The 25,764-nt window shown below is 40.7% G+C and overlaps 1 protein-coding gene across 2 annotated transcripts; it reads left to right on the top strand.

The window, feature by feature from the left end:
• Positions 1 to 27: 27 nt before the first annotated feature.
• Positions 28 to 25,698, top strand: GALM (galactose mutarotase). Of its 2 annotated transcripts, XM_081312573.1 has the most exons (7): positions 28 to 293; positions 8,752 to 8,906; positions 11,970 to 12,176; positions 12,958 to 13,039; positions 16,402 to 16,540; positions 21,767 to 21,941; positions 22,604 to 25,698. In XM_081312573.1, the coding sequence occupies exons 1-7, from the start codon at positions 104 to 106 to the stop codon at positions 22,679 to 22,681; spliced, it is 1,026 nt and encodes a 341-aa protein (XP_081168699.1). In that variant the 5' UTR covers positions 28 to 103; the 3' UTR covers positions 22,682 to 25,698. The 2 variants fall into 2 exon arrangements, with proteins under 2 accessions (XP_081168699.1, XP_081168700.1); XM_081312574.1 differs by lacking the exon at positions 12,958 to 13,039 and having other exon boundaries at positions 11,970 to 12,048.
• Positions 25,699 to 25,764: the final 66 nt, after the last annotated feature.

The raw sequence follows: 25,764 nt of genomic DNA, 5'->3' as shown, positions 1-25,764 counted from the left end.
CACTTGTCATAAAAGAGCCAAGAGTTTGCGCTAAATAACCGAGCGTAGGTTGTGGAATTCTGTAGAAAATAGTTTGGAAAACTAGCGCAAAGAGGAAGAAACAATGCTTGAGGTGAAGAAAGAAGCCTTTGGTGAATTGCCTCTTGGCGGAGGAACCGTGGAAAAATTTCTGCTCACATCCGACACAGTCGAAGTGGAAATAATAACCTTAGGCTGCATAATCACCTCTTTGAAGACTAAAGACAGAAACGGAAAGTTTGCAGACGTTGTTCTAGGCTTTGATCATTTGGAAGGTGGGTTTGGTTGAGTTTTATAAGATTATTACAAGGGAGAATTCTAATTTGCTTTCAGTTACATCATTAATATGATTTTTTGAGGTTCCCCTAAACCGGGGGTAGGCAACCTCGGCTCTTTTATGACTCATGGACTTCAACTCCCAGAATTCCTGAGCCAGCTGGCTCAGGAATTCTGGGAGTTGAAGTCCATGAGTCATAAAAGAGCCGAGGCTGCCTATCCCTGCCCTAAACCAGGGGTCTTCAAACTTGGCCCTTTTATGACTCATGGACTTCAGCTCCCAGAATTCATCAGCCAGCGTGCTGAGCTGGCTGAGGAATTCTGGGAGTTGAAGTCCATGAGTCATAAAAGAGCCAAGTTTGAAGACCCCTGTACTAAACCAAGGAGGAGGTCTGGCACACAAATTTTAGCAGTTTCTGTACTGACACCTGACACCTGATCTCCAAGAGAAAGGCCCACCTACCGTATCTGTAGAGGCAGAGATAGAATTTGCAGCCTTGGGTTACTAGATAGATCATATTGCAGTAGATGCAATCAACTTTATGATGGGGAAGGGAATTCATAAAATGGAGTCAAGTGAGCCTGATCACTAGACAGGAATCAAAGTTGAAAGAGGAATGAAATAAAACGGAATCCTGGTCTTTTCAGTTACATTTCAGTTACATTTCATTCCCATTGCATTTAAATCATTGAAGGTTTTTCACAGGTACCTGCCTAATTGAGTTTGTTTTCATTTATGGAAGGAACCCAGCCCCCAAACTGTTCTGTTCTTACATTAGAGATGAATGATTCAAGCACTAAAGTTCTTGTTTTGAAATGTTTGACTTCACAAGGAACAAATTGCTGTGGTTTTTTTGTGCTTAGTTTCGTAAGCATGTAGTAACATAACAAGAGTAGGATGCTTCCCCTTATATAGCTACCTCTTCTCTATTAATCTTCTCTATTAAGCCACATTCAGATAACTGGCTAAGTCTTAATAGTAAATTAGCAGAAGTGTATCACTGCTGGTTGCTTTTTCAAAAGGCAACTGGACCTTCTTTGTTTTTTCTTGAAGACATATTGCTTCTTATTCAAGAAGCTTCTTCAGTTCCTTTTGAAAAAGCACCTTGGGGACCACCATGACCTGGATGACTGAGAATCTCCGTAGACATTTAGACACAGGGACACGTTTTCCCCTGAGGCCATGTTTCTGCTCAGCATCTAATTCTCACAGTGCTATCTAGTGTCTGTGTGTATTTACCAAAGTAACATGGCTGTAGCATTATTATTTTTTTTATTGAAAAGTTTTAAAATACATTTTATCTTTAACAATCCCCCCCTCCCCCTCCCCAACCTATCCCTCCCTACCCCTCCCCCCCCTTTCCCCCCTCCCCCCCCCCCCCCCCGACTTCCCAGAGCTAAGTACAGGGTATAAAAACAAAGAACAATCATAAACATCCATATGCTACCAACAATAAATTCTTAAATCTATCACTCTCTAGCTCATATAAAATAACTACAAGCAATATTAATATTACATATAAAAAGAAAGAAAAAAGAAAGAGAAAAAAAAGAAAGGAAGACTTATTCAAATGCTAAGTGAAACTTTTTAGTCCCATATTTCCTCTGAATATATTCAATCCATTTTTCCCACTCCATAATATAACGTTCTTGCGAATGATCTTTCAAATAAGCCGAAATCTTTGCCATTTCTGCCAGGTCAGAAACCTTTAAAGTCCATTCTTCTATAGTCGGCAGCTCCTCCTTCTTCCAATACTGACCTATTAAAAGTCTTGCTGCTGTAACTAAATTTAACATCAACTTAGTGTCCACAACAGTAGCACCTGTAATTATACCCAACAAAAAAAATTGCGGACAGATCTTCAAGCAAAAGATAAAGTTTTGTCGGCTGTAGCATTATTATTTATCATTTTTATTATCCTTCTTACTCCCCCTTATTGATATTATTATTATGGTTATCATTATTCTATTCCTTTGCATATACACTGAGAGCTTCTGCACCGAAGACAAATTCTTAGTGCAGAGGTCACCAAACTTTTTGGGTTAGTGGACCAGTGGGAAAGGGAGGGGCAGACACCTTTATGCACACATGTGCACACCCCCAAAGATAGCTGTGCATGCATACGCGTGAACGGGGCCACGAACACGCACGGTCCGTAAATGAGGATGCTAGGGCCATCTGAGGCGAGCGCCAGCATGAAGGTCACACTGAGGCTAGCGCCGAGGCTAGTGCAGGCATGAGGGTCGTGCCGAGGCTAGTGCAGGTGTGAGGGTCGTGCCGAGGCTAGCGCAGGTGCATGGGTTGTGCCAAGGTTAGCACCGGTGCGAGGATCACGTTAAGGCTAGCACCGGCACGAGAATCATGCCAAGGGTCGTACTGAGGCTAGTGCAGAAGCAAGGGTCGCACCAAGGCTAGTGCAGGTGCGAGGGTCACGCCAAAGGTCATGCCAAGGCTAGCGCCAGCGTGAGGAGGAGTGGGCACACACGCATGCACTGGCCAGCCATTTGTGCAGCCCAGTAGCCAACGGGCCATGGCCCGGTAGTGGGCCGCAGCCCATAGGTTGGGGACCTCTGTCCTAGTTTATCTAATCACACTTGGCCAAATAAAGTATTCAATTCAATATGTGATTTTAGGAAATAGATATGTGAAACCAAAGCCAGCCACTAGTTTTACATTTTGGTTTCTGCAAGCTTACAATGGCAGCTGCCCCAATTTCAAAGAGTAGTGACAGGTAAACCTCGAAGTTTGGTTGAAGTCCCATCTGCAACAGGTGGTAAAACCACAACATATATTATCACATTAATTTACTACCAAGACTTGAAGTATATGGGGTGAACAATCTGCATAAGAACTAAGTTCTTCTGAGTCAACAAATTCCCTATGGATGAAAAGTTCAGTTCACAAATTGGTACAGCCCAGCTCTTTTAATTAACTAAACTTTTTACAGGAAGGTAAGAATGCTTCCCGGATACCTTTAGCAGATAGAATACTGTTTCCCTTTGCATTCTAATTATTCTTCTAAGCTTGGAAAGAGAGAAGGAAGTCAATTCAAAGGTTGCAGGAATATGACTGTCTTCTCCAAACCACTTATCTCCATTTGTTTTGAGCTACAACCCCCATTGATCCCATCCACCACAGTCAATCACATTCACATTGTTTGGGTATCATGGAAATGATAGCCCAATACACTTGGACAGCTGTAGTAATTCTGCTGACCCTGGAAGTATGTGGTTATCAATCAGCAGTTCCCATATTGCATGTTAGAGATGGGAATATTTCAGAGCCTAGTAAAGGTTGAAACATATATTGGGGCTAACTGCTGTTGGGGGCTTTAGTGACTAAGTCCATAAGAAACTAAATACGAAGGCAAATTTTTTTTGTGGAGCATAAGGAATGAAACATTTATGATAATAAGTTTCATTAATCATATCTGATGGAAGTAATCCATAAAAACCATATGCCAGAATCATGTAGTTAGCCTTTAAGACTCAATTATTGTTTTTCTTGAACCAGATTAACATACGTAGCTACACCACTACTGTAGATACATAATTGTATTTTGATAATCTTTCTTTTGCAATGACTGTTTGGTAGCAACTGTGGTTTTCCATTTCAAGACAGGCAGTTTCATTCTTTCACAATGATTAACAAATATACTTTTGTTCCCTATAATGTAAAAGGAAGAAATTTCACTGTTTTTTGCACTCCAAAGTAAGTTTAATGCAGAAAAAGTGCTCATTACTGTTCTTAAAATTATCCTAACATTATTTATAATTAGTACATAAAAGAACATTTTCAAAGAGAAGATTTCAAATGCTTTAAGATAATGTTAACCTTTGTAGAGAGCATTTATCTATTTTTTTTTATTTAAAAAGTTTTACAATACATTTTGACTTTAATCCCCCCCTCCCCCCCCTCTCCCTCTCCCCCACTCCCTCCTCCCCCCCCCGACTTCCCAGAGCTAAATACAGGGCATAAAATCAAAAAACAAACATAAACACCCCTATGTTATCAACAATAAACTATAAATTCTATCTCTCTCTAGCTCATATAAAATGAGTACAAACAATATTAATATTACAAATAAAGTAGAAAAGAAAAAGAGGAAAACAGAAAAAGATCTTTACTCAAAATAAATTTTCTTAATCCCAGTCCTTATTCATATTAATTTCAAAAAAAACAAGAAAAGAAAAAAAAAACTTTCACCTGCTATTTGCATTCTCCCACCTTTCTCTAATTTCCAAACAAATTCTCAGTTACGCACCAAAAGCGCTTATCTCTGTTAATCTTAATAATCTCCAACCAAACTAAACTATAATCAAAAATAGTTCTTGCATGTATCACGCCAAATGTCTCACAGTTCCAAATCATCCTTAAGTTCAAATAAAAGTTCAGATAAAAAGAGTACCGGTATATATAAAAAAAAATTTAGGCAATCTCTAAGACAACTTGTTGTTAATTAGGAGCTTACATACCCACTCTTAGTTCAACACATACTTTAAGTCCATAACCCTAATATACTTTTCTAGCAAGCAAATAACATCAATCTTAAATTGTGTAAAATATTAAAAAAAAGAAAAAAAAACTTTCTTTCTCCTCTATAATAATTTTACTCCATTGACATTCTAATCTAAAAATTTAATCAGCAATCTTAACGCCCCAAAACTTTTGGAGCACCTCTGTCATGACCCCCAAAACTTCTTTAGACCGCTCTCCTCCTACATCTTCACTGTAAGCACACTTTGAAGATTCCATAACTTTCTGCTGGTCTTGCTCTCGCTCTCGTCTCGCTCTTCTTAGGGCGGCACGCGTCATCTTCTGGCCTCCTGCAGCAACCGATGAAACTGTAGCTTGATCCCCTCCAACACCATTGTCCTCTGTCTGTCTATCTGCAACATCTTGAAACTTTCCCACACCGTATCCTTTTGCAGCTTCCAAAAATGATAGGGGGGTTGCTTTTAACACATTACTATAAAAATCACGTGCCTGAGCCACAGTAACCAAACGATGTCTTTTACCTTCGTACGTCGCCACCAACCCAACTGGAATCTCCCATCTGAACTTAATATCACGTTTCTTAAGTTCCTGTACTAGAAATGCAAAATCTTTCCTTCTCCTTAGGATCTTCGGAGGGATCTCTTTTAAAACCAAAACTTCTTGCTCAGCCACTACCAAATTAGTATCATAAGCAGCTTGAATGACTTCATCTCTAATTACTCTCTTTGTAAAATAGACCACCACATCTCTGGGTAACTTCCTCTGTCTTGCAATCCATGAATTTACACGAAAAACTTTGTCCATATTTCCCTCAATTTCAGATGCTGACTGGCCCAGTACCCCTTCCAGAGCCTCAGAAATCAGCTGCTTTAAATCTTCTTTACCATTCTCCTTTAAACCCCTAATTCTAATAGCATACTGCATCTGATTATACTGAACAAGGCTCAATTCTTCGTCCACTTTATCCCTTATATTTTCATTTTCTAATACCTTTGCTTCTAATATAGAGTTCTTTTGACTGAGATCCTCCACTTTTATATCCAGCTGTAGCACACATTCAGCTACGGATTCAACCGTAGACAAGATGTCCACCCTCATTGCTCTCAGCTTCTCTTCCATCTTCTTCTCCAATTTCTCCATTTTCTCCTCCAATTTCTCCTCCAGCTTTTTCAACTTTTCATCCATCATATCAGACATCAGTTGTGCATGCTTTCCAAGAGCGTCTTGTAAATCCTTAAGCGTCAATACCGGGGGAGATGCAGGAGGAAGCAAAGCTTGCAGTGAGGTCTCTTGCACCAGGGAAGACCCCGCATTCCGAAGAGCTTTAGAAGTTTTAGCCGCCATCTTCCCCCACTTTCACCTATTACGCAGTTTCACTTTAAAGCTATAAAATCCATTGAGCTAGAGAGTAAAAATAAAGAGTCCACTTCACCTTGACCTCCTGTACCGCTCTGCCTGCATCTTGATAATCAAAAGTATTTCCTTTTGGCAGGGGTGGTTGCTAATGCCTGGCTCTGCTCCAAGAATCCCAGAGCAGAGGCGCTGCGCAGCTCGGAGCAACCCAGGCTTCGGGGGGGCTCAATCCTTCAGCCGCCCAAGCTCTCAGCTCAGGCAGCCCCGGAGAGCTCAACCCCTACCTGGGGCCTCACCCCCTCCTCTTCTCCCGAGGAGGGGGCTTCAAATCCATCTAAACAGCTGATCGGCGCTGTTTACGATGGAAAAACACAGCTGCGGAGCGGGCAGCCCGAAAACGGCTGTCTTTCGACGTCGCGTCGCCACCGGAAGTCCAGCATTTATCTATTTTTATCGTGTTTAGTTTAGTTTTGATATGGTTTCATAAAATTTATCTTATCACAAAAATGATATTATTATTAAAATTGATATCTCTCCTGATTCTCAGCAAATCTGGGTTGAGGCCAGGTAATATTACAGAGATGGTGATAGATGGTATTTTTTAATCAATAGAACCCAAAGTGTGCCAACCCTGCTAGATTAAAATGGCTGTAGAGACACTATGGGAGATGGGATAGCCCCTCAAGTAACCAGAGAAACCTATATGTGGGCCAAGAAGCAACAGTGAGAACTGGACACGGAACCACTGATTGGTTCAAAATTGGGAAAGGAGTCCGGCAAGGCTGTATACTGTCACCCTGCCTATTTAACTTATATGAAGAGCACATCATGAGAAAGGCAGGGCTTGATGAATCAAAAGTTGGAATTAAGATTGCCGGAAGAAATATCAACAACCTAAGATATGCAGATGATACCACTCTAATGGCAGAAAGTGAAGAGGAACTAAAGAGCCTCTTGTTGCGAGTGAAGAAGGAGAGTGCAAAACTTGGGTTGAAACTTAACATTAAGAAAACCAAGATCATAGCATCCGGCCCTCTCAATTCCTGGCAAATAGATGGGGAAGAAATGGAGGTAGTGACAGATTTTATTTTCCTGGGCTCCAAGATCACTGCAGATGGGGACTGTAGCCAAGAAATTAAAAGACGCTTGCTCCTCGGGAGGAAAGCCATGGCAAATCTAGACAGCACACTAAAAAGCAGAGATATCACCCTGTCAACAAAAGTGCGTATAGTCAAGGCTATGGTCTTCCCAGTTGCAATGTATGGCAGTGAAAGTTGGACCATAAAAAAGGCTGAGCGCCAAAGAATTAAGGCCTTTGAACTGTGGTGCTGGAGAAGACTCCTGCGAGTTCCTTGGACTGCAGGGCGATCAAACCGGTCAGTCCTAGAGGAGATCAACCCTGACTGCTCTTTAGAAGGCCAGATCCTGAAGCTAAAACTCAAATACTTTGGCCACCTAATGAGAAGGAAGGACTCACTGGAGAAGAGCCTAATGCTGGGAAAGATTGAGGGCAATAGAAAAAGGGGACGACAGAGAAAGAGGTGGCTGGATGGAGTCACTGAAGTAGTAGGCATGAGCTTAAATGGACTCCAGAAGATGGTAGAGGACAGGAAGGCCTGGAGGAATGTTGTCCATAGGGTTGCGATGGGTCAGACACGACTTCACAGCTAACAACAACAACAACAGTTCATGAAGCAGAGGTGTTACATGGGCATACCTAGGCATGTCCTTCACTCCCACACTGCTACATTCCAAACACACACACAGCCTCCTCCAGGCATTGGTACAAAACCTGAAGAGTTTACTTGGCCAACTGAGGTTGTAATATGTAATTGGGCATCATCAATAGACATGATAGCAAACCCCAAAACAGCAAATGACCTCATCTAGTGGTTTCATGAATCTTTTGAAAAGGTGAGATGAGAGAATACAAACTTGTAGTAGGGCCTATGGAGCAATCTCTCCCCTTCCACCAACACCACTGGAACTAGCCCTACAGAAAGGAAGAGAATCAACTAAAAAAAACAACTCTTCAAAACAAACTTGTACAAATGAAAATAAGTACTTTTTGAATAATTTATTTTTTTCTTATCATTTCTTTGATTCAAAACATGCACTTCTGTGCTTGCCCTATTTTTTTTTTTTACAGAGAGGTGCTAAATTATGCTAGAAAAGAGTGACTGGCCCAAGTATGTGGATCTGAACTCAGTACTAAAGTACACTACATAACCCTGGGTGGAATTCAATTCCCTGAATACCCCAGCCAGAATACTGGCTGAAGAATTCTGGGAATTGAAGTCCACATAGCTTAAAATGCGAGGGTTGAAAAACACTGCTACAGAGAATACAATCCAATAGATATTAACTTCAGTGTAGAAGTTCTGTGCACACAGCTCTTTGCAGACATGACATTGCCACCTCCATTGAAATAAACAGAGAAATCTTAAGGAGCCCTTCTTTCATAAGATATTGTTCAGTTAAGATTTATTCGGTGATATACATAGGAAAGAGTGCTCTCAGTGGACATTTAAATCTGACTAGTTTTACACTAAATTCTAAAATGTATATTATATTATCCTGCTGCTCTCTTTTATTTTCTTTCTTAGGATACATCTGTAAGCACCCCTATTTTGGAGCTACCATTGGACGGGTGGCTAACAGAATTGCCAAAGGGAAATTTACAGTGGAAGGACATGAATATCAGCTGGCCCTCAATGACGGATCCAACAGTTTGCACGGAGGAGTCAAAGGGTTTGACAAGGTAGATCTGCTAGTGAACAGTTAATGATAAATTAGTCAGATAGTTTATTCTGCTTTTTTCTTATGGACTAATCAAGCTGGATATTACTTTGCTAGGTAATGGTGCCAGACTTTCAATATATAATGGTGCCAGATACCAGTGTATACAGGCAACTCTAGCAATGCAAGTTCCTACAAATCTTTTAGCTCAAAATATACACAAAATAGGCATGCAGTCTAAACCCTTCCATGTCTAGTAAGGAAGTCTATGATGGCTAGTGGGTTAAAGATCTGAGCAAACGTAACTTCTCTCCCCTTATATTTGAATAGCAAGGGGGCTTTTGTTCTTAGAATCTTGCCAAGAGCAGAAGCTATTTGTGGGGTGAAATTTGTGTGCGCGGGGGGAATCCCAGTATCCCCGTTCACTCTTATTCTACTCTGCCATTCTTTAGCTAGTTGCTTATGCCTGCACTTTTATTCCATAGTTCTTATGTTTATTGAGAAGTCCTTGATAAAGGACTTTATGAAAGGCTTGTTTATTTCATAAATTTATCTATCACATTTCATTCATTTCAATTCAATTAGAACAGAGTTGGAAGGGATCTTGGAGGTCTTCTAGAATCTAGTCCAGGGCTTTTCAACCAGTGGTACGGGTACCACCTGTGGTACATTGGCACCTGGCAGGTGGTATGCGACCATCCTAGAAAAGTGGTAGCAGGGGAGGGGAAGGAGCTGAACCGGTGGCAGCACCGCACAAGGCTGAGCAAGAGATGGCTGGAGATAGTTAAAGTGCGATAGATTTAATAGTTTATTGTTGTTTGCATATGGTAGATTATGATTGTTTCTACTTTTATACCTTGTATTTAGCTCTGGGAAGTCGGGGAGGGGGGAGGGGGAGGGAGGGAGGTGTTGGGGAGAGTTGGGAAGAGGGGAGGGGGGTGGGAGGGGTTTTGTTTTGTTTTGTTAAAAATAAAATGTACTGTAAAACTTTTCTGTAAAAAAAAGAGAGATGGCTGGAGCTGCAGGGCTGTCAGGGCTCAGCAGAAGTACCAGGATCAGCGCTAGGCTCCAGCTGGAGCTTGGTGCTGATCCTGGTGCTTCTGTTGAGCCCAGAAGAAGCGCTGATCAGCTGGAATGTTGCAGCATCTCCAACCACCCAGCAGACGGGGGGAATAAAAACCAAACACCCCCCCACCCCACTCCCGCTGCCAATCCTCAACAGAAATGCTCACAACAATGAAAACCTCGGACAGGAAAAAGAGCGCCGCCGGGAGGGCAGGCAAGAGTCTTGCTCGGGGGGGGGCACTTTTTTCAGTGCCATTGTAACTTCGAACAGTCATTAAGCAAACTGTTGTAAGTCAAGGACTACCTGTACTTTATCGCTTTTTTCCTTTTTTTTTTTGGTCATCAAGTTTTTGACACCTTGCTAGGTGACTGGTGGTACTCGGATGTTGCCATATCCTAAAAGTGGTACAGTGGGTGAAAAGGTTGAAAAGCCCTGCCCTAGATCATCCTTTTAAAAAGATGGAGTTATTTTAGATGCTTTTCAGTTTCAATTGCAGTGTCCAAATATATAGAACAGGTTGACTGTATTACTTAGGAGATCCATAGTCTCAGCTTTAAGCACCTTAATAATCCTTGGATGGATGACATCATGGCCTGGTGAGTTGTTGATATTCAATTTGTTTAGTAAGACCTACCACTTCTGTCCCTTTGTATTTTTTTTGCCAGAGTTTATACTCATTTTTGTTTTCTTCATTAGGACTGGTCTTTCATTTCCTAAAGTGAAAGACCACTTCTAATGAAAAGTAAATAAAGCTGTGAGGCCCAAGAAAAAATGAATCTTAAATAATTTTTTCTTGGGCTTCATAGCTTTCTTCATAGTGCTAATCAACCACACAGTCTCATTTGGGGGCCATTTTCCTAAATTTATGAATATATTATGCTTGGTCTTTGGGTTTCCTTTTCAACAGCCTTCTAAATTTTAAAGTCAAATAAGATTGTGTATGATGTGTTCTTTAGATTATTGCTTCTCTGAAGGTGAAATTTATTTCATTATGGTCACTATTCCCAATATGTTTGAGTACATATATTTCTCTTACCAAATCTTGAGCACTACTTAAGAGTAGGTCTAGTATTGCCTCCCTCCCTTATTGGTTGCATGACCAACTGCTCCAGCACGTATATTTTTTTCTATATATTCTAATCACAGTATGCTTTATATCTGGTAATATAAGGAGGCCACTATTGTTTTATATTAAAAACAACTGTTAATTAAAATACATGAAATTATCTTTTATAATTTTGTACCGGTATGTTTAAAGGATATTAATTTCTCAATATGTTGGTAAACTTCTTTATGTTCTACCTTGCTTTAAAAGTTTATGCTTAGAAAATTGCCCTCTTCACCAAATGGATTTGTCCATTGGCTCAGAAACTTCCCTCTGATGGAGAAGACTTCATCTATTAAAGGCTATTTCATTGTCTGAGAGTAGAAAACAGTTGAGTATAAATCTCTAGACCTACATTTAGAATAAGTAGAATAAGTAGATCTTCACACAGATGTCTATACAGATACCACAGCTTTTCCCAAAGTTATGTCTTCAGTTATGTTAGACTATAGTTTCTTGCTGACTAGAAATTCTAGAAGTCTGAACACATTTGAGCAGTATTTGAAGGTTGGTCCAGTTGATTGAGGGACGCGGTGGTTCGGTGGATTAGGACGCTTAGCTTGTTGATCAGAAGGTTGGCAGTTTGGCGGGTCAAATCCCGAGTGCCACGTAACAGAGTGAGCGCCTGTTACTCGTCCCAGCTCCTGCCAACCTAACAGTTCGAAAGCACGTAAAAATGCAAGTAGAAAAATAGGGACCACTACGGTGGGAAGGTAACAGCGTTCCGTGCGCCTTTGGCGTCTAGTCATGCCGGCCACATGACCACGGAGACGTCCTCGGACAAGCGCTGGCTCTTCGGCTTTGAAACGGAGATGAGCACTGGCCCCTAGAGTTGGAAACGACTAGCATGCATGTGCGGGGAAATCTTACCAGTTGATTGATTTGTTCTTTAAGCTCATCAAATTGTATTTTAGGTTATCTGGTTCCCTGAAATCCTGCCAGATGGTGTCCGCTTTTTCAGAATAAGTCCAGATGGTGAAGAGGGATATCCTGGTGAGCTGAAAGTGTGGATATCATATACACTCAAGGATGGGGAGTTAACAATTAATTACAGGGCTCAAACTAGTAAGACTACACCAGTCAATCTAACAAACCACACTTACTTCAATCTTGGAGGTCAGGTAAGTAAGTTTCATAACCATTGCTAATGTGGCAAGAATATTTAACAAAAAAGACAGATCCCACATTTCTTTTAAGTACTGAAGCCCTTGTCTACGTGATTTTTCATGTCTCTGCTAAAATCTACTACAGTAATCAAGGAAATTGTAGCATCTATTGATCATAAAGCCTAAATCCTAAATTGGACAAAATCCAATGTTTACGTTTTGGAACCTTTTGAATTTGGCTCTGAAGCAAATTGGAAAGCTATAGATGTAAAGATCGCCATGTCTACAAAAATATATTCAAAACTCTCCCGACATATTCCTATTAAGATGAAAAAAGATGAAATTACCAATGCTAATTTGTTGAAATGACATAAATGTCAATTACATTATTTTTGTAATACAGATGGTCCCCAATTGTGGCTGTTCAGCAACCACTTGAAGTTATTCTGGTGTTGAAGGGAGGGACTTATGGCCGCTCCCCCAAGTTTGATAACACCTTCTTATAGGCGGTTTTGGGTAATGAAAGAAAAAGTTTGGGAAGCACCATTATAAGGAGTGAAGAGTTACTAATCTGTCTATACTTCAGTGATGAAGGTTGGAAGTAACATATTTATGTTTCTTTATTCTTTTTCCCTTTTTTCTGTTCAAGTTTAGTTTGTATCAGATTTTACCCATTGTAACAAACTTCATAATAAAAATATATATTTAAAAATGAGATCTGTGCCAGAAAAAAAATCAACATATTATTATCTTTTTGTGTCTAGTATTATGGTATTCTTTTGTTTTCATAACTCAGGGCTCATCCAATATCTATGACCATGAATTTACCATTGAGGCAGATTGTTACTTGCCACTGGATGAAACTCTGATTCCAACAGGTTGGTTAATCTGAGTATCTTTGAAGATGAAGCTGCATTCTAAGGAGAAAAAAAACTGGGTTTGTTATCAATTTAAGATCCTGTTTTCAAATTACCATTTATCCCAAACTGGAATTATAGGGGAATTGTTGAGATAATGACTATCAACTTTATTGTAACATTACAGAAATTAGAATGCATAGCCCGAGCCCATGCTTTGTAATTTACATCCAGATGTGGGTTTTATATATATATGTATGTATATACCATATATACTTGAGTATAAGCCGAATTTTTCAGCCCACTTTTTGGGCTGAAAAATTCCACTTCGGCTTATACTCCAGTCAACAAAAAAACTTACCGAGGACTTGTGCGCGGCCGAGGCTTTGGTGCTTCCGGGATCGCGCGCACCTCTCCCAAGCCACCGCCGTCCGGAGACCTGCCGAAGTTTGGGGAGGTTTGGGGAGGTGCGCGCGCACCTCCCCAAACCTCCCCAAACGTCGGCAGGTCTCCGGACCTCCGCGCCCTGCCTGCCTGCTTCTTTCCGCTGCGGAAAGAAGCAGGCAGGCAGGACGCGGAGGTCCGGAGACCTGCCGACGTTTGGGGAGGTTTGGGCACCTCCCCAAACCTCCCCAAACGTTGGCAGGTCTCCGGACCTCCGCGCCCTGCCTGCCTGCTTCTTTCCGCAGCGGAAAGAAGCAGGCAGGCAGGGCGAGGAGGTCCGGAGACCTGCCGACGTTTGGGGAGGTTTGGGCACCTCCCCAAACCTCCCCAAACGTCGGCAGGTCTCCGGACCTCCGTGCCCTGCCTGCCTGCTTCTTTCCGCTGCGGAAAGAAGCAGGCAGGCAGGGCGCGGAGGTCTGCTTCTTTCCGCAGCGGAAAGAAGCAGGCAGGCAGGGCGCGGAGGTCTGCTTCTTTCCGCAGCGGAAAGAAGCAGGCAGGCAGGGCGCGGAGGTCTGCTTCTTTCCGCAGCGGAAAGAAGCAGGCAGGCAGGGCGCGGAGGTCTGCTTCTTTCCGCTGCGGAAAGAAGCAGGCAGGCAGGGTGCGGAGGTCTGCTTCTTTCCGCTGCGGAAAGAAGCAGGCAGGCAGGGCGCGGAGTTCCGGAGACCTGCCGACGTTTGGGGAGGTTTGGGGAGGTGCGCGCGCACCTCCCCAAACCTCCCCAAACTTCGGCAGGTCTCCGGACGGCGGCGGCTTGGGAGAGGTGCGCGCGATCCTGGAAGCACCGAAGCCTCGGCCGCGCGCAAGTCCTCGGTAAGCTCCGGGCGGTCACTTGCTTCGCGTCTCCTGAGGGAAGGGGGGGCGACTGGAGCGGGCGTGTTTCCTCGCCTGCTGGGCGCCGCGATTTGCCCGGGGAACGCGTGGGCCCCGAATGGCAGCGTGGAGCGAGGAAGCGGACAGCCAGGGCTTCCCCGAGAGCCGCGGCCACACAGGGTATTCCTGTGTATTCAGGCTTGCAAAATGGCGGATCGAGCCTCTGCTGGCGGAAGAGGCTTGCAGAGCGCGGATCGGCTTATACTCGAGTCAACAACTTTTTACAGTTTTTGGGGGTGAAATTGGGGGTCTCGGCTTATACTCGAGTCGGCTTATACTCAAGTATATACGGTATGTATATATATATGTCTGTGTGTATGTCTGTGTGTATGTCTGTGTGTATACATATACATATATATATATATATATATACATATACATATATGTGTGTGTATACATACACACACACACACACACACACACACACACACACACACACACACACACACACATATATATATATATATATATATATATATATATATATATATATATATGGTAAAGGTTGCCCCGCACATGCGTGCTAGTCGTTTCAAACTCTAGGGGCCGGTGCTCATCTCCGTTTCAAAGTCGAAGAGCCAGCGCTTGTCCGAGGACGTCTCCGTGGTCATGTGGCCGGCATGACTAGATGCCAAAGGCTCACAGAACACTGTTACCTTCCCACCGTAGTGGTCCCTATTTTTCTACTTGCATTTTTTTACGTGCTTTCGAACTGCTAGGTTGGCAGAAGCTGGGACGAGTAACAGGCGCTCACTCTGTTACGCAGCACTCGGGATTCGACCCGCCAAACTGCCGACCTTCTGATCGACAAGTACATCAGTATATCAGTACAGATTATGGTACATCTATTCCAGTGAATATGATTTGCAGTGGATCTCTGGGATCACAGACCTATTTAAAATCTTTTAGTGGGAAATGATGGCATTACTGGTTTTTGATTTGTATACCACTCGTGCTAATTTTCCAGAAGCACATCTAGCAGCAAAGGCTTTTTAAAGAGAAAGAAATAGAAGGAATGGTAACCTTTTCTCATAACTGACATGACAAATGCACACAGGTCCTGAAAACGTAGAAGCTTTTGTCTGCCAGCAATTCCTTATTTTTTCTAGGTTGGAGTAGGGATGGCTGGCTATTATTATTATTTTAAGAATTGTGACAGATCAGGAGGGCAGGACACTTTGTACCAAGTTTTTTTTTTAACCTTATCAGTCAGGTAGAAGAAAAACTAATTGGCTCAAAGTATTTCCTGCCTGTTCTCAGTGATGTTTATTTATATGCTACTTCATTACTTTTATAAATAACTCAAGGTGGTGATCATACACAATACTACTCCCTTATCCTATTTTCTCCAGAACAACCCTGTGACAGAGAGTGACTGGCCCAAAGTAACCAACTGACTTTTATGTCTAAGGCAGAGTAGAATTCACAGTCTCCTGGTTTCTAGCCTAATGCCTTAACCACTAGACCAGGGGTAGGCAACCTTGGCTCTTTTATGACTCGTGGACTTCAACTCCCAGAATTCCTGAGCCAGCAGCTGGCTCAGGAATTCTGGGAGTTGAAGTCCACGAGTCATAAAAGAGCCAAGGTTGCCTAACCCTGCACTAGACCAAACTGGCTTTCTGAGGCTGGCAGAAATAAAAAGCACTCAAGACTGACTTTAGACTATTTGGGGAGAGGTTTGGGGATTAGAGCTGGAATGAATGATAATTGTGTGATGTGGAAGCACTTGATGAAAATACTTTTAAGGAAGATAGTGTTTTTTTAAAATTACAGTGCATATTGTATTTAGTGCAGAGATTATTATCTTAACAACAGCAACCGTGAAAAGCCAATAGTCACTGTATTTTTTATGTTTCATGTCCTTTATGTTTTTATAATCATATGTCTGGTTTTAATGTTTGTTTTTAACTTTTTATGTAAGCCACCCAGAGTTACCCTATGGTAAGATGGGTGGCCAATAAATTTTATTAATAAACAACCAACCAAATAAAACAGCTGAATATTTCATGCTACATCAGTTCCTGTATATCTTCACTCATGTTTTGACTTGTTTTCCTCTCGCTAATCAGGAAAGATCATACCAGTGCAGGATACTCCATTTGACCTGCGAAAGCCTAAAGAACTTGGAAGTCATTTGCAGAAGTTTCAGCTGAATGGATTTGATCACAACTTTTGTTTGGTCCAGAGAAAAGAACATTTCTGTGCCAGGTAAACATTTGGTTTAATTCATTTATTCTCTATATGTGATGGCTGCAAAAGTTTCACTCTAACTTTGCTTTATGCTTTTCTTTTTTGATTGATTCAATCAAAATGATTAATATTCTGTTTTTCATAAAAATATGCCACTAAATGCCAATTTAAATTTGTTAAAATTATAGCCCCCACCTCCAAAGGAAAAAAAAGACAATGGTGATATAGCAAAATAGTCAAAAGGATAAATTTTACTGTCTATGTAGAAAGGTTATCAGAGAAGTTAGAAGAAAAAAAATGGTATCTGATGGAATACAGTTTTGGAATAGAATCTCTAACAAAAGGTATTTTCATATTTTAAATGCCATGGAGGCTCATCAAAGATGTTCTTTGAGGTTTATTGAGATCTACACTTTTCTTTGGAATTTATTGTTAAGGCCAATGTAAGAAAGGGATGCTTTATTTAAACTACCATTGGAAATCATTTTCCACATTTTTATATTTTACTATTTTTATCTGTCTTTCATCCTTCATAAGAATATAGCAGCACAGAAAACCAGGTGTTAAAATATGAAGGCCTGAGGCTGAGTATGAGATTATTCTGGTGCACATTGAAATTATAATCAGTGTGTTATCTCTGTCATGTTACAACATAATTTGTTTCTGTTGGTTGAACAGAGAATGCTGTAAATGTACTGCAAGCACAAGCAATAGATCACAGTCAAACTAGAGTCTTGGACTTTAAGAGGGCTAATTTCAATAAATGTAGAGCTTGGGAAGGATTCCATGGATGAGAATCCTCAAGGGGAAAACAACTCAAGAAGTTTGGGAAATTTTGAAAAGTGAGATTATAAAATCCCAGTCTCGCACAATACCAACAAAGAAGAAAAATATTTTTTTTAATCCCATTTATATCCCGCCCTTCTCCGAAGACTCAGGGCGGCTTACAATTTAAAGCACAAATCAATGTGCTTAGCAATAGCCTTCATTCTATGTATATGCCTGCTTATTAGGGCTTTCGGGGGCCCCCAAGCGGCATTATTACAAAGTCAGCTTATTGCCCCCAACAATCTGGGTCCTCATTTTACCTACCTCGGAAGGATGGAAGGCTGAGTCAACCTTGAGCCTGGTGGGATGCGAACCTGCACTAATTGCAGGCAGCTGGTGTTACTTAAGGAGGCATTAGCCCACTGCTCCACCAATATGAAGAAGAAAAATAACAGCTGTCAAAAGAAACCAGCATGGCTGCATAAAGAACTCTGATAAATTGAAAGACAAATATAACAAGTATAAAAAGTGGAAAGAGGGGCACATAACTAAAGCAGAATATCAGCAAATAGCCTGAGCCTGCAAAGATGAAGTGAGGAAAGCTAAGGCTCAAAATGAACTAAGGCTTGCAACAAAAGTCAAAAATAACAAAAAAAGCTTCTTTCAACATGTAAAAAACAAGAAAAAAGTTCAGGAAATGATTGGGCCATTACTGGGAGAAAGTGGCAAGAATGTGACAAGCAACAGGGAGAAAGCAGAACTACTCAACTTGTTTTTTGCATCCCTATTTACAAAAAGGGAAAAAACAGTCCAACCTATCAAAAACTGTACCGTAAAAAACAAATCAGAAACACAATTTAAGATAGGCAAGAAAATGGTAAGTGAGCACCGGTCTACCCTAGACAAGTTCAAATCACCAGGACCAGATGGATTACAACCTAAAGTTCTGAAGGAAATGGCAGATGTGATCTCAGAACCACTGAACTATATATTTCAAAGATCCTGGAGCACTGGGGAAATACCAGAGGACTGGAAAAGAGCTGATGTAGTTCTCATCTTCAAAAGAGGGGAAAAAATGGAAAGTATAGACCTACTAGCCTGACCTCAATACCTGGGAAGATTCTGGAAAAGCTAAGCAACAAATCAGTGAACACTTAAGAGGCAAACAAAGTCATTACCAAAAGCCAACATGGATTTGTCAAAAACGGATCATGCCAGACAAATCTTATTGCATTCTTTGACCAGGTGACAAAAATAGTGGACCAGAGGAATGCTGTGGATATAATTTACTTGGACTTCAGTAAGGCATTTGATAAAGTAGACCACAACTTACTACTTGATAAGATAGAAAAATATGAATTAGACAGCATCACCACCAGATGGATTCGTAGCTGGCTGACCAGCCGTACTCAGCTTGTGGTCCTCAATGGAACTGCATCTACATGGAGGAAAGTGTGTAGTGGGGTGCCCAGTGCTCTGCAACATCTTCACCAACGATTTGGATGAGGGGATAGATGGGGAACTCATCAAATTTGCAGGTGACACCAAGTTTGCAGGAATAGCCAAAACTCCAAAAGATAGGCTTAAGATACAGAAGGATCTTGACAGACTTGAACATTGGGTGCTATCTAACAAAATGAAATTCAGTGGTGAAAAAAGTAAGGTTTTACATTTAGGCAAGAAAAACAATATGCACAGGTATAGTAGGTGGTACCTTGCTCAATAGTAGCAACTGTGAGAGGGATCTTGGAGTCCTAGTGGACAATCACTATGAGCCAGCAGTGTGTTGCAGCTGCCAAAAAAGCCAACACAATGTTAGGCTGCATTAACAGAGGGATAGAATCAAGATCACATGAAGTCTTAATACCAGTTTACAATGCCTTGGTAAGGCCACACTTGGAATACTGCATCCAGTTTTGGTCACCACGATGTAAAAAGACGTTGAGACTCTAGAAAGAGTGCAGAGAAGAGCAACAAAGATGGTTAGGGGACTGGAGACTAAAACATATAAGGAACAGCTGCTGGAATTTGGTATGTCTAGTTTAATGAAGAGAAGGATGAGGGGTGACATGATAGCAGTGTTCTAATATCTCAGGGACTGCCACAAAGAAGAGGTAGTCAAGCTATTCTTCAAAGCACCTGAAGGCAGGAAAAGAAGCAACGGATGGAAACTAACCAAAGAGGGAAGCAATCTAGAACTAAGGAGAAATTTTCTGATAGAACAATTAATCAGTGGAACAACCTGCCTCCAGAAGCAGTGAATGCTCCAACACGGGAAGTTTTTAAGAAGAGACTGGACAGCCATTTGCCTGAAATGGTATAGGGTTTCCTGCTTGAGCAGTGGGTTGGACTAGATCAGGGCTTTTCAACCAGTGGTACGGGTACCACCTGTGGTACACTGGCACCTGGCAGGTGGTACGCGACCATCCTAGAAAAGTGGTAGCTGGAGAGGGGAATGAGCTGAACCGTTGGCAGCACCGCACAAGCCTGAGCGAGAGATGGCTGGAGCTGCAGGGCTGTCAGAGGTCAGCAAAGCTCGGCACTGATCCTGGCGCTTCTGAGCCCAGATGAAGCGCCGATCAGCTGGAGTGTTGCAGCATCTCCAGGGTCTTGTGATTTACATTGAGATGCTTAGCAACTGATTCATATTTATGACGGTAACAGTGTCCCAGGGTCATTTTTTTTGGTCATTAAGTTTTTGACACTTTGCTAGGTGAGTGGTGGTACTCGGATGTTGCCATATCCTAAAAGTGGTACAATGGGTGAAAAGGTTGAAAAGTCCTGGACTAGATGACCTCCAAGTGCATTTTTCCTGCTATTGTACAGCAGCCACATCAAACTCAGGAAAAGATGCCATTGCTTTAAGGAGGGTGCCAAGAAGCACTATGTGAGGCTTTTGTACTTTGAGGCACTTTTTCCCCCTTTATATACAAAACACAGCACAGTTCTACTGAGGAATCTGCTTCATTTCCCTTTACAATGTGCATTTTTTTAATCAAGGATTAGAAGGCTGGAAACAGGTATTGTGTGTTGATTTGTGTTTCTACTCACTCTCAAGTGATCTTGGGAGATTTAATACTCATTTGATTCTGTTTGTGTATGAAGAGATTGATATCCACTTTATAATGGCCTGTCTATATTATTTAAATAGAACATAATCATAGGCTGGAAGGGTCCTCCTGCTCAAGGCGGGAGCCTTTTTTCATCACAATCAAATGTTTGTTCAGTCTGTTTTTGAAAACCTCCAAGAGGCAAGCTATTCTACTAATTATTTGTTCAGACTGTCAGAAAATTTATTCTAGTATCTCTCTTTAACAAGCTTCCACCCATTAATTCTCGTCTGCCCCCTGGTGTTTTGAAGAATAAGCCAACCCCCTTTTCTCTGTGACAACTTCTGCAGTGAGAGGTCCTTGGTGCTCTGAGTTTGTTTTCTTGCAGAAGTTTCATTACCCTAACTAGGTAACATCAGTGCAAGTTTTCTGCAAGAAAACAAGCTCAAGAGAGCACTAAGGACCCCTCATTTCAACCTTGAGCTACAAATACTGTATTCTCCTTCATTGGTAGCTTCTGAAGTACTGGAAAATAGTCATGTCCCCCCTAATCCTTCTCTTTGATAGGCTACCAGTGATGGTGAACATTTTAGAGACTGAGTGCCCAAACTGCAACCCAAAACCCACTTATGTATCATCGGGTGCCAGGTGCGCGTGGCCCATTGGGTGGGCGTGGCTGTGGTGGTAATGGCAGACCGGGTGGGACTAAAAAGTTCAATCAATTCCAACTTTGCGAGATCTTTTTTCCCCCCGTGAGAAGTTGAAATTGATTGAACCTTTTTTTTGCACACAGCGGTGGAGGCCTAAAGCAAAAAGGCCTAGGACTGGGGCAATGGCACGCGTGCCATAGGTTCACCACCACGGGACTAGACTTACCTAGCTCCCTCAGCCTCCAAGAGATCCTCTATCGTCTTTGTTGCTCTTCTCTACTTTCCAGGGTCTTAGCACCATTTTTGTATTTTGATGACCAGAACTAGACACCCTATTCCAAGTATGGTCTCACCAGTGTGGTGTAAAGTGGTGCTATCAAATCATTTACTTAAAATGACTAGAGATACAATTTGTCTTTTTAAAGAAAATAATTTCTTAAATACTTTGTTAAAATTATGTGAAATGGTAATGTTTTTGTGCCAACAAATCTAAGGCTGCAATCTTATATCCTCTTGTCTGAAAATGTTCATAGATTACATTTTAAAGGGTGACTTTTATTTAAATCAGCACATCTTTCGCTAAAGCTCAAACGGCATGTACGGGGAAGTGACCTCATTTTGTCCTCCCAAAAACCCTATGAGGTAGGTTAAACCAAGGCAGTTGTTTAACTTTTAAATTTAATAAGTGTAACATTTTATCAAGACAAACATGGAATTTCTGCAAGTAGGAGTACACAGAAAGTCTAATTTAGTAACCATCTATTGTCTTTTTTCAGAGCTTATCATCCTCCTAGTGGCCGAATGATAGAAGTTTATACAACTCAACCTGGTGTTCAATTTTATACAGGAAATTTCTTGGATGGGACTCTAAAGGGTAAAGAGGGCCATGTGTACCTCAAGCATTCTGGTTTCTGCCTTGAAACACAAAACTGGCCAAATGCTGTGAATCAGGTACATTTTTTAGATGCTAAAAGACACCACATAATAGTCTTGGACCCCAATATATTGAAGCTTTTGCCATTGGAGTATTACGGGTTGACCTATAGATTAAATGAAATTTCTGTGTTGGAGCTGAAGAGAAATCTTGCATTGTCATGTAATAGAATTATACTTACATGTTGCTCCTTCCCCCAATTTTAAATTGTATTCAAAAAGCAATTCCTCCATTTGAAATCTAAATACAACCTTCAAAGAATGTGATTTCTCTGTATCTTGCCTAGCTCTTAATGCCAAGAAATTCGGCTACCAGATAGTAAACCAGATACAGTGGGACAAAAAAATTACAGGCCTCTCTCATCTTTTTAAGTGGGAGAACTTGCACAATTGGTGGCTGACTAAATACTTTTTTGTCCCACTGTAGCCATCAAGCACTTATCTATTAAATGTGTCCATTTTAGCCAATCTTTCCATACAATTCATTTGTTAGAATGTAAAAAAGTAGGTTTTGAAAAAACTACAAATATTCCAATCATTTAAGAAATGTTTTCCATTTCAGACAAGAATATAAATATTGGAAAAACCTCCGAACACTGATCAGAGTATTTTGAAGCTGTTTTTAAATGCAGAAAATTGAGTACAAGTATGGTTCTAAAGTGTTTTTTTCTTCTTTATAGTCTAATTTCCCAGACGTCCTGCTGTACCCAGGAGATGAATACAATACCACAACATTTTTCAAGTTCTCTGTATCTTAAATGAAATCTTTCTAAGTTAATTATACAAAAACATTTTAAGTGATTAAAGCAGATTCTGAATATCCTGATTATAGCACACATTTCATCAAAGAAAACCATTAAAAGATAGTATTTGGTTAAGTCCCCTCTTCATAATAGAAAAGTAGTGAAATATAAGTTCACTCAACAAATTGAATGTTATCATCTCTGTTTACCATCTTTTGACAAAGATATATTACATCTGCTCTAAATACAAAGTCCTATTTTAAAATCATGAAGACATAAGCTGGTCTGTTGGCAGTGTTCTTTGACAATGCAGGTATTACTGTGACATAATAATACAATCATATATTTGGTAGGGCAGTTTCCACTTATTTCAGAAGTTAACATTCCAAACATGGAATATTACTGTTGAGCACTCAGGATAGTTCGAACGGTTAACATTGTATCATAACCTCTTTAATTCAACCATAATTTTCCTGGGACAAAGGTTCCATACAGATTTAACGTGAATATTTATTTATTATTTATTTTAATTCCATTTATATCCCGCCCTTCTCCGAAGACTCAGGGCGGCTTACAAGCTTAGCAGTAGCCTTCATTCTATGTACTGATGTCAGTTAATGATTGCATATATCCTCACTGAACTGCTAGATTTCATGGTTAAAAAAGGTGGTTTCCCCCGCACATGCGTGCTAGTCGTTTCCAACTCTAGGGGCCGGTGCTCATCTCTGTTTCAAAGCCGAAGAGCCAGTGCTTGTCCGAGGACGTCTGAGGTCATGTGGCCGGAATGACTAGACGCCAAAGACGCACGGAACGGTGTTACCTTCCCACTGTAGTGGTCCCTATTTTTCTACTTGCATTTTTACGTGCTTTCAAACTGCTAGGTTGGCAGAAGCTGGGACGAGTAACAGGAGCTCACTAGATGTGCGTAAATCAGCTCAAAACAGCTCAGTACTATAGTGTACACAATTTGCCATTTAACAGCTTAGAACTATAGTCGGTTTCCAATCTACTGTGGGATAATTAAGAACAGTAATACTGTAATAGTATATCTATCTCACCAATTCATTTTTATTTTTCAAGATACATAATGCTCAGGATGTGGCTTAATTTTCTACTTATGAATGGAATACAGTACGTATGGTGAATAGATAACTAGAACTGTGCTGTAACATTACCTAGCATGCTTAAAGGGACTTAAGACTGATTTCTCATTGAAATGAGATTTGCAATAAATGATTCTATTATAAAGCACATCAAATTCAGCCATTAATGTATGATTTATTAGGCCAGACCACTTTTAGGTGATCATTATACCCCCAGCAATAAGGACTCAGTATAAAGGCTGAGGGGAGAGGATATGCTTCTTAAAAAGACTAAGTATTCAGTCTCAATGCCCATCTTGAAGATTGACTGAAGCCAATCCACCTTTCCCAAATACAGTAAATTGGTGCCACTTTAAATTGAATTTGTTCACTTTTTTGACATATAATACTCTAAGGTCGATTTATCAACAGTGAGAACCCCCAAGGATTTTGTATCAGAAAGTGTGAGTCAGACCTCTCCCGCTTCAGGTAACTTACAAACCAACTCATTTTTCAAGCTTGAGGTTTACAGAACCCTTTCACATTAAAAAAATTGATAAGGCAGTCTATATTCTATCACTATATGAACGCAGTACGAAATGGTAGATTAAGTCTGCAATTAATGGCAGTTTTTAGAAAGGAAGCTAAAATAGTCTGGCGTGCAATTAATGAAATGAGTTTGTGTCACAGTAGCTATTGAAGCTTTATTTCAATAAAAAGTTTGTTCTCAACACAGAAAGGCACTTCACCTTTTATAATTTATTTAGCTTATAGGAGTACAATGGCCAATAGGAAGAACTATAAAAAGTGGCAAGGAAATGCAATCAGATAACTGGGGAGATACTGTAGCCATGCTAAGCATTAAATTATACAGCATCCCTTAAAAAGCATTGTTAACTTATTTAATGCCCTTGCAAATTCCTGCCTTTTATTGCGGAATGCCTGAAATCCTAAACATGAATGAAATGTAGCTGAAGCCATGTGTCTCTGTAGAAATACTTGAAGTGTTGACACTAGGGGCATGCAGCATTTTGCTTTTAAACTCCAAAAGGTACTTTGAGACATGTTGCTTCTTAAAGCAGACACAATCTTGGCAGGGAGTATAGGTGTACTAAGATGTTGCAGTGTCATTTGAATTGTTTTTGAATTTCTTCCTAAGATGTTTCCTATAACACTAAGTCTGGTAAGTAATAGAAAATGATTTTAATAGTTTTGAAGTGGTTTTATTACTCATGTAAGAGGCTGAGTGTGTGGTGCAGTGTGTAAGTTATTGGACTAGGATTTAAGTTTTCCCTTAGCCATAGAAACTGAGTGATTTTTGATCAGTCACTTTCTTATTTCATCTATTTCAGGGGTGTCAAACTGCCGGCCCACGGGCTGGAGCATCACAGAGAAACCGCGCCCATCCCATTGCCGGCAATGGGAAAAAGTTCCGATATGTCGCACGACGTCACATGACGTCACAAGTTTGACATGTCTGATCTATTTTATAAGGTTAATTTAGGGATAAGAGGCACCAACTTCATAGCGAATTTCATGAGAAAAAGGAGATAAATAAAATGTGTAATAAACCTTAAGGCTATGTTTTTTCTGTAAAAGAGTGGTTGGTTAACTGCTTTAATTTAAAAAATTATTTTTTAGCAAATTATTTAATAAATAATTTAATAATTTTTAATAATTCCTTGCAATTTTGACAGATAACAAAAATTCTCAGTGAATTCTGTACAAGGGATCTAATACAATTTGTTTTGCAGAGCAGTAATGCTGCTCTTGCCCAAATGATACTTTATCTGACAGAGAAGTACCTAATCGCTTTGTTAAACAATTCCAGACTGGAGCCAAGTGGCCGGCCATCTGAATTTGTCTTGGGCTTATCTTTAAATAGTTAACTGTGCCTGGAATAAGACACAATAGCCTCCTGCAGTATGAATTAACAGATCATATCAATATATTTCTAGTACAAAACCAGACAAGCAGCTTCATTGATACACCATTTCAAGTCACTGATTGTGCCTA

This window comes from Vipera berus (genome assembly GCF_964194415.1).
Source record: "Vipera berus genome assembly, chromosome: 1".
Lineage (NCBI taxonomy): Eukaryota > Metazoa > Chordata > Lepidosauria > Squamata > Viperidae > Vipera > Vipera berus.
Note: the sequence above shows the minus strand (reverse complement) of the source record. Positions and strands in the feature narration are given on the sequence as shown.

Bases quoted from the DNA above. Each gene is read 5' to 3' on its own strand.
- GALM (XM_081312573.1), top strand. From the start codon at position 104: ATGCTTGAGGTGAAGAAAGAAGCCTTTGGTGAATTGCCTCTTGGCGGA. The intron at 294-8,751 runs GTGGGTTTGGTT...TTTCTTTCTTAG, and splicing joins AGGCTTTGATCATTTGGAAG to GATACATCTGTAAGCACCCC. The intron at 13,040-16,401 runs GTTGGTTAATCT...CTCGCTAATCAG, and splicing joins TGAAACTCTGATTCCAACAG to GAAAGATCATACCAGTGCAG.